The sequence below is a fragment of the Echiichthys vipera genome (genome assembly GCF_963691815.1).
Source record: "Echiichthys vipera genome assembly, chromosome: 14".
Taxonomy (NCBI): Eukaryota; Metazoa; Chordata; class Actinopteri; order Perciformes; family Trachinidae; genus Echiichthys; species Echiichthys vipera.
The window spans coordinates 28,169,113-28,178,859 of record NC_139839.1 but is presented as its reverse complement, the minus strand read 5'-3'; the positions used below and the strand labels follow the sequence as shown (position 1 = coordinate 28,178,859).

Genomic DNA, 9,747 nt, shown 5'->3' with positions numbered 1-9,747 from the left:
TGTGTGTGTGTGTGTGTGTGTGTGTGTGTGTGTGTGTGTGTGTGTGTGTGTGTGTGTGTGTGTGTGTGCGTGTGTGTGTGTGAGTGTTTGTCATCATGGCAGAATCTGGACCTGGAGACACCTCTTTTAGTGGGAACTACCACAGAGGCAGCTTTGATTATTTGGCATTTATATTATTGATGTCCAAATGAAGCTTCGTCCTGTTCAGCCACTGTTTTCATTTTTAACAATGCATTGTAGTGTATTTCATAACCTTGTCATATGTTTAAAAAAATGAAATCAATTTAATCTGAAACCAGTATCTTCAACTGGAGAATGTGCTGGAGTAGCAGTATACTGGAATGAAATGGAAATGTGCAAAACCCAAAGACTTTACTTTAAGTACTTTATGCCACTGCTGATTTGTGGAAAAACTCTATTACAGTAGTGAGTAATGTATGTGATGTAATATATAATTCATTGTGAACACTTATATACATATATTTCAAATATGACATCAAGTCCTCAAACAGAGAATACCAGGAAATAAATATTTGAGTCAGTAGCAGCTGCAATTGAATGAGTCTTACAGGGGATTTCAAAAGAGAAGCCCTTCAGAAGCTTGAAGCGTCTAATTGCAAAGGCACAGACACATTCTTAATATGTCAACTTCTGATGATTTTCTTGCAATCTATCTGTAGCATCACTTAGCACACACTGTAAACTGGGACTAATTCATTCATTTCTCCGACACTAATCCATACTGGAGAACAACCTGATGTGTCAGCAGATCCAAAAGGCTTTTAGGCTTATTTCTGGCTCGGCCTTACAGTAAATTGAAACATTTAAGACAGTTATGCAAAGAAAATCTGGCTGATACTCAAAACAATATCATCCTGTAAGCAAATAAAATATAGCATGATGAGGGTTTTCTATTTGAGCCAAAAGCATGAAAGAGTTATTTCTTACATTGTGTGCAGGCTGCAGAGTGCTCCTCCACGTCTTTTCCTCAGTAGATCTTTTCTGTGTCTGCTCTTACCTTCATGACTATCAGACATTTATATTGACCTCCTTTCCAGCTCAAAGGAGTCCACAGGAAGCCCACTGAGAAGAAAGGGAAAGGAAGGAGAGCTGGCTAGATCATCTGACAGACATGGAACAATAGGCAAACCTATATGTGTCTTTGGTCTGGGGGAACATTATGTCAAGTAGCCATATATTTAACTTAAGTGTCATGTAGTCTACCCTCTATAGATGGATTCTATTTAAAGAAAATCTATAGGAAAACAATGACTAGTTTGGTTCAGACAAGATCATAGTTGCTATTCTGTCATTGGTTAGCCTATTTGTATTTTCTTTTTTTAACTCAGTTGGTCACAGACATAGTAAATATATGTTTACAAAATATCTTAAAGTAATACAATCACACAGAGCCCCCTGGTGTCAGTCAAGAAAAAAAGCCATGTACTAAACCGTGCGCAGAGTTTACTAAACAGAGCGATCGGATTGCTAAACCGAGGGCAGGGATTATTAAATTTGGCAATCCGCGCCTACGATATGACATCAGCTACTTCAACGTTAATGAAAGGTGCGTTTGACATGACAACCACAATAAATGCAACGTTACGAAAGCTGTCAATGTAGAGGGCTAAACACAATATAGCATTAACTGCAAGGCTACTTGTTAATGTTGATGCATTGACTTACCTGTGAGGAGCGCTGTGTTTCGGCATCATACTCAAAAGAGAAACAAATACAGTATAAACATAAGGCTGTCATTTCTCCTTACATTGAACATTACAATCTTAATTTATAATGACATAATATGAGTAAACTTAGGAAGAGAGAGTACTTAAATACACAATAAAATAAAAAGGCAGAAAATAAAACAATAAATAAAGCATAAATAGATACATACAAAGAAATTAAAGTAAAAGGTGGGCTATATTACTACATTTCCTTAAAATAACTCTTGTAATACATCAGCAGTAAATACATTTCTTATTAATACTAAATTGGATAGATTCAAAATAATTCATAGCAAATGTTTGGATTAAGTGTGTATTTGTGAAAAATGTGAAAATAAAGTTGAAAAAAACACACACCGCACCTCACAGGTAAGTCAATGTATCAATATTTAGGAGTTGCCTTACAGTTAATGCTATATTGTATTTAGCCCTGTACATTGACTGCTTTTGTAACGTTGCATTTATTCTGGTTGTCACGTCAAACGCACCTTTCATTTACGTTGAAGTAGCCAACGTAATACTGTACCTGTAGGCTCGGCTTGCCAAGTTTAATAATCCATTCTCTCAGTTTAGTACATTGCTTTTTTTTCTTGACTGACACCAGGGGGCTCCGTACAATCAGAACAAAACTACAGAAAACCTTAAAATATAGGCAAGAACCTCAGGCAAAAAATGTTAAAGATGTTACATGACCACAATATTATTAACTGCTGAATTACGTTGGCCATATGTATGCTGGACACCTAAAAGAAAGGGTATGTTATGAATTCTGTTACACTAAAGTGCTGCTTATTTGTAACCCCCCCCCCCCCCCCCCCACTTGTGCCGGGAGCTACCACTCTTTGTTTAAAAATGAGGTCTCCTGCTCATCACCTCAGACTTGGGCAAAGGGAAAAGGCACACCCTGCCAAACAAAACCTCCAACTGTCACCTGAACCACAAATCCCCCCCAAATCCCCTCCAGGAACCATTAGACTTCACTGGAACAATGGCGTGAATGGTGTATAGGTGTGAATGTGAGTGTGAATGGTTGTCCGTCTCTATGTGCCCTGAGATAGTCCTGTCCAGGGTGAACGCCGCCTCACGCCCAATGTCAGCTGGGATCGGCCACCCAGCCCCCCAATGACCCCGTCAGGGACAAGTGGATGGATTGCTTCCTTACCCAAAAAAAAATCCATGTGTGTTTTTAGTTAGTATGTGCTTGCTATTATCAGTTTTGATGACGTACAGACCAACAAACAAGAAAGAAGGGTGTTAAGAACATTCACGAGGAGGCGTCATCTAGTTATGCTAGTATCAGTAAATATTTAAGACAAAAAGGCTTCTGCAGATTTCTTATTTGAAGGGATTCATTTTTAATTTACAGGAAACATTCCAAGAATATATACACCTCCTTACATAACTATGCAGTCCCATAGGCAGTGAAATGTGCCCTTTATTTCACATTAACTGCAGTGATCGGGGATACCTATTCAACAGGGTTGGTGCTCTATGCAGTCTCATTGTCCATTTATATCGGAGTAATTTAAAACATGTTTTTATGGAATGGGATTGTAATCTGCAGTTACTTAGCAAGTGTTTAGGAGGAATGTGATACCTCCATCTCAAATCAGAGGATGTAAGAATGCTTTTATCGAACACATTGGCAATCATACTCCTTGAGTCAGGTTTGAAGCCAGATAAACTTTAACAGTACTGATGTTTTTGTACCTCATGTCATACCTGCATTTTATGTAACAAATGGATAATATGTGGGTCTCCTGAGTTCTTTAATTTAGCTGAATAGGGATATAATTACTTAGAGTCATATTCCCTGCCAAACATCCTCTCTCTCTAGTTTCTGTTTCTATCACCTGAGGGCACAACAACCTCAATATCCAGTTAATTCCCGAGTGAGGCTACTCCTTTCATGGTACTGGCAGTAACAAAATCTGCATGCTATCACAAACAGCCTGTTCTGCTTTTGTTGGATATTAGCCCTGAGTAATTGCCCTGTCCTTAATTATTTCACTATGATCTATTGAATGCAAATAACAAGACTTTAAATGAAATGACATCACAGTATGTTTGTTCACTGGACAAGACAGTAAGGGTATAAGATGTCAACACACTTAAGTAGGTTTTCTATGTAGAAATGTATTCAGTTAGCTGTTCAGTTATATTTTCTTACAATTGAATGTGGAAATCAAAATAACTTACTAAAATATAATTCAAGTAACTTTGCCTGAAAGAAAGAGTTGTCCTCTTATTTTCCAACAAGAAAGTCCTGTCCAGTAGGTTTGTCACGATACTAGAATTTCAAAGTCGATACTGATACCCAGGAAAATCTATACCATTTTTGATACCACAGGGAGAAAATTAGAAAACATGAAGGCAGAATTTTGTACGACTGTACATGTACAGTTACACATAACTATATCTATCTATCTCTCTTGATTGTTTTCTTGTGTTGTAGAGCTCAGGGATTTGTGTGTGCATTAAATGATCCCATGAAGAAGATTAAACCTTGGATTCCGTTGGTGAATCAGTTGTTGTTCCACAGTGTAAACAGGGATCTGTGGGGTGTACTACGAAGCTGGATTAGTTTGTTAGCAGGTATGTTGTGTTCAAAGTCTGGGTCAGCTGTGACAGGAGAGTCACTCTCTTTTAGAGTCGCTGTGTCACCATGGTAACTGATGCTTTCAACCAAACCTGGTCTGGAGGAGGTATTCCTGTCATGAACGGTGCGGGGAATAACTCCGAGTAGCAGGACCCAAATGCAGACACGCACAACCAGTAAGATTTAAACAGATATTTAATCGGCAAAAACCAGAAACAAACAAAAACCAGGAAACGGGAAAACAGGAACAGGGTCCGGGTGGAGACGATGGGAAAACCAAACGCAGGGATCAGGAGACGAAACACGAACAGATGGTGGAAAACAGGAACTCGGGAAACTATAACAAGAGAAACAAAGAAACGATTAACACAAGACAAAGCAACACGGAAAGGGAACACGATCATAAAGGAGGTAGCCAACCAGGAGAGAGACACGAACCAAAAAAAATAGCAATACTGTCTGGCACCGGACGTGGGTCACATCTGGCTCTTTATCCATTTGCCTTAACAAGGAGATGAGCCACAGCTGGGCGGAACCACGCCGACCAGCTCCAACAGACAAACACACAGACAAACACACAAGCAGGAGAAACAGACAAACTCACACCAAAGGAAGAGGGAAGAGACCGACAAGACCGGAGTCCTGACACAGCTCAGACTTAGACCTAAGACCTGGATTTTGGTGTTAGATCGGCTACTTTAAGCTCAGTATCTAATCTGATACAAATTTTTAGTATTGATTATTTTCCGAGTATATATTCTTTTGACAACCCTACAGTCCACGCAGAAATGGAATTATATAATAAAGTAGTAGTAGAAATATAGAATATTTAAGCCGTGCTCTCGCTCTCATTAGTCCTTGAGTCCAGTAGGACTCAAGAAAACATTTTTGAAAGAAATGGAACCTCAAATTGAAATCAAACAAGGAAAGGCTCTCCAATAAATGTCTGTTTTAATCAGGGCCTTGGAGAAGATCACTGACTCAGCTGACCTGATTTCCTCACGCAGAATCTTGTGACTGTATCTTGTATGGTTGTGACACTGTCATGATAATAATATCTAGCTGCAGACAGACAGACAGATTTATAAAACACTGAGCAAAATACTCAAAAGCTCAACCTCGCCCCACATATAGAGGTGAAGTCCTCACAATAGCAAGGAACACGTTCATTGGATGGAAATCCTGCCCACAATCATCCAGTGAGTTCAATTAACATTGTGCTTTTTAATACACTACATTTATCTGACAGATTATAGAACATGACACACTGTACTGTATATATTCATTTTCTCAAAAGAATATGTCATTAATATTAGGTTCTCCATGAACAGCTGTGTTACAAATGTTTACATGATAATGAATCAGTAGCCTGAAAATATTCAAATTATATGATTTAACACCAGTGTATACTCTGCTGTATAACAGATACTTTTTGTATTGATTCATTATTTACATACCAATAACCAATTCTAATTTTGTACCTTTTTTTGAATGCAGTATTTGTATACTTTGGTATTGCTGCATTTTCTTAGATTCAGATGTTTAATGTCATTTTGGACATTATGGGAAGATAATAATTTGAAAGACATTTACAGAAAAGCCGAACCCTGAGCTCCGACTCAAGAGAAGCCTATTAAAGCCTACTCTGATCCATACTGCAGATTAAAGTCAAATCCATGCATTCAATCCAAACACTCCAATTATCAGTAGTTGCCCCACAATAGTACGTAGTTCATGCACCACCTGCACCTTTCCCCCCACATTAACTCGAGCCACCATTGGTGCCACTCTATTCCAGTGAGTCTGCTGTAAAGAGCTCTGCAGGGACGGTGTATTTTCGTAGGCCTACCCTGAAGTTAGCATCACCCTGGTTCCCTTGACAACAAGTTAATGGGAATTTTTTCCTTGGATTTTGGATTATTGCAGAAACAAAGCTTTGTAGCAAACGTTTGTGGTACACATTTTTTAAGCAAGATGATCTTCACAAGCTAACGTAAGGTTATAAACAAACTACACTACCCATTAGCTTCCAACAGATTTTACTTGTATGGCGTGATGACATTTGTAGTCTCAGGGGCCATATTTTGAAACCGTGTGTTTCTCTGCATGGTTTGGTCTTTCATCCACATGTAACCGCAGTTGTTGCTCCTGAAACCAGAGTTTTTTGTAACTAGAGTCCAGGGTAAACTTTTTGAAAAAGTCTGGTTTCAGCAGTCGTGTCGGGACAGGAACACTGAGGGAAACTGCAATTTATTGTCAACTTTGTTTGACGTCACACTGTGCGACGGTAAACACTAAGTTGTATCCATGGAGACTTGTGGAGCACTCTAGACGGGACCAGCTGACGGAGGTGGATTTTGAGGTTTCATGTGGACGGAGATATTTTTTATCACACCGTTGGTGCAGGCGAATGTGCAATCACACTTAGCTCAGTGGATCCTTGCTGTGCATAAAAGGAAAAGTGAGACGTGTCTGGGCATGGCACAGTTGCACTCACACTGGTCAAACAAGCTAGACTTTAGTCGTGAATTGTGCTTGGGCGCGGTGCGAATGGTGGGTGTGAGTAGACCTTCAGCAACCGCCCACCCCCCTGTGCACACCACTGAATTTTACCAGATTACAAGTTGAAACAACCTTTCTCATTGGTAGTAACAACATGTATTTAAACTGTGGCATTTTATACAGTTTGGTAATTTTCTAAGGTGCATGTAGCATACAAATCAGTATTACAATGGTGAAAAGGAGACCTCTTCAGTTGAAGAGTACCGGCTGACATTCATTCTTAATTTATTTTGATTTGTTAAAAACATTATACAACAGAAAAGAATGAAACAAAATGGCGGGATCCAGTTCCCATGAATCACAAAACATTGAACATCTATGTGTGGGCTGGCATTCGTTCTCAAAAATGTTAAAAATCCACAGAAAAACAGGTTTGTCAAAGTAATCGCCCAACAGAGTTTTAAAGAGGGTTTTAGAGGGTTTAAAGATGGTCTTGGTGGTGATTTGGTGACTGTTTTCCCTCTGTGTGGAACCTCTGTCCACCTCTACTTGGAGCTGGTGTACTTGGTCACGGCTTTGGTGCCCTCGGACACGGCGTGCTTGGCCAGCTCTCCGGGCAGCAGCAGGCGGACGGCCGTCTGGATCTCCCTTGAGGTGATGGTGCAGCGCTTGTTGTAGTGAGCCAGGCGTGAAGCTTCTCCAGCTATACGCTCGAAGATGTCGTTGACAAACGAGTTCATGATGCCCATGGCCTTGGAGGAGATCCCTGTGTCTGGGTGCACCTGCTTCAGCACCTTGTACACATAAATGGCGTAGCTTTCTTTCCTGGTCTTCCGACGCCGTTTGTCTCCTTTCTTCGACTTTTGGTCACGGCCTTTTTGGAGCCCTTCTTAGGCGCTGGAGCTGATTTTGCAGGATCAGGCATTTTCTCTTTCAGCAGATACACGGCAGGAAGGAACCAGCTCGAGTTACCGCCTCTCCCACAGTCCCGTATTAATGACATGGCTTTGCAAATGAGGGTGGGCCATCCCTCCTTTGCCATTGGAGCATCCTTCAACATGGGACAATCATTTACGCGTGGCGCGCTGCACTATTGGCTCATGCTCTTCAGTTTCACTCGACCAATCAGAGAAGCCTCTGCGGTTTATATGCGTTTACTCACATAGGCATTACGTAAAGCCCAAACTCTCCCTGCCACATCCTCAGTGTGTCCGCCCGATCGATAACTACACTTTAAACGATCATGTCTGGCAGAGGGAAAACTGGAGGCAAAGCCCGAGCAAAGGCCAAGTCCCGCTCCTCCAGGGCCGGACTCCAGTTCCCGGTGGGTCGAGTCCACAGGCTACTGCGCAAGGGCAACTACGCGGAGCGCGTCGGCGCTGGGGCTCCGGTGTATCTGGCGGCCGTGCTGGAATATCTGACCGCCGAGATCCTGGAGCTGGCAGGCAACGCGGCCAGGGACAACAAGAAGACCAGGATCATCCCCCGGCACCTCCAGCTGGCCGTGCGCAACGACGAGGAGCTTAATAAGCTGCTGGGGGGTGTGACCATCGCTCAGGGCGGCGTGCTGCCCAACATCCAGGCTGTCCTCCTCCCCAAGAAGACGGAGAAACCGGCCAAGAGCAAATAAGAGACTCTCCGGGACACAGCGCCCACCTCGGAGCCAGCCACTTTTTCATGTCGGTGTTGGTTTTTTGGATAAACATTAGGGACAGTGTTTGATGTTCCGTTTCTACAATGAAAGCATACACTCGCTTCTCATCGAGACTATTCAGACTGCTCAGTCGGCTCTGGAAAATGGAGGCGCTGTGTGAAGGCTGGGGATGATGACGGCCATGGGGGAAATCACTTCTTAATATGGACCAATGCTAAAGGGAGGGGCGTTCTTTTCGCAATGCTGCTACAAAACCTTCAAATCGTTGTATTGTTTGTCATGTTGTTTCAATAAATGTCCTGCAGCCTTTTGGCACAGGGCGGATATATTCAGTCTGTATGTTGTTGTCATCATCGGGTGCATGGATGGGCCGCAGCTCTAACATGGTTTGAAAATGGTACAGTTGAATATTTAGATACGGAATGAGAAATCTGCCTTTGCCATGTAAAGGTTCAGGTCCTCCACATTAGGAGGGGTCACACCACAGTCCCTGCTGTCAGTGAAGGGATGGAGACAGCCCTAGAAGGAAACAAGCTGACGTTTTGCTTCATGGCTTTATTTGTTGCTAGTTCGGAGACCTACAATGATACAAAGATCCTGCTTGATTTACTTTAAAAAATCCCCACTTTTTATATCAGATTATTATGTAGACCAAGCAAGACTATCTTTGTATGAACTACACATATTTTTGAACGCAAGAAATACATTTCAAAGTAAAGCCAACTTTAACTTTTCTTGTAAAATAATGTTGTGTAAAATAATGTTGATTATACTTGCAAAATGAAATGGACTTTACTGTCAAAATGAAGCTGCCTCTACTTGCTAAATGTATTTCTTGCATTAAAACAATGATGTAGTTCCTACAAAGACTGGTCTTGCTTGATCTACATAATTATCTAATGTATAAAGTACCCTTGATTGAACTACTCATTCATTATTATATTATGAATTATTCATTCATTCATTTTCAACCGCTTATCCCGGGGTCGGGGTCACGGGGGTGCTGGAGCCGATCCCAGCTGACATTGGGCGTGAGGCGGGGTACACCCTGGACAGGACGCCAGTCTATCACAGGGCACATAGAGACGTACAGAGACAGACAACCATTCACACCTACGGGCAATTTTAGAGTCATCAATGAACCTAACAAGTGCATGTCTTAGGACTGTGGGAGAAAACCCACGCTGACACGGGGAGAACATGCAAACTCCACACAGAAAGGCCCAGGCCGGGATGCGAACCTGTAGCCTTCTTGCTGTGAGGCG

General features: G+C 41.7%; 2 protein-coding genes across 2 annotated transcripts; one reads left to right on the top strand and one right to left on the bottom strand.

Annotated features, from left to right (window-relative positions):
• Nucleotides 1-7,373: 7,373 nt before the first annotated feature.
• On the bottom strand, nt 7,374-7,753 carry hist2h2l (histone 2, H2, like; the record flags this gene model as incomplete). The annotated part of the gene is given in 2 exon segments (XM_083927033.1): nt 7,374-7,691; nt 7,694-7,753. Coding segments are annotated over 2 exon segments (378 nt in total).
• A 307-nt stretch (nt 7,754-8,060) lies between these two features.
• On the top strand, nt 8,061-8,711 carry h2ax1 (H2A.X variant histone family member 1). The gene has a single exon (XM_083926924.1). It carries the CDS (start codon nt 8,072-8,074, stop codon nt 8,456-8,458), a length of 387 nt encoding a protein of 128 aa, XP_083783050.1. The 5' UTR covers nt 8,061-8,071; the 3' UTR covers nt 8,459-8,711.
• The last annotated feature ends 1,036 nt before the right edge of the window (nt 8,712-9,747 follow it).

Excerpts from the sequence above, each read along its gene's own strand:
- h2ax1 (XM_083926924.1), top strand. The coding sequence starts at position 8,072 with ATGTCTGGCAGAGGGAAAACTGGAGGCAAAGCCCGAGCAAAGGCCAAG.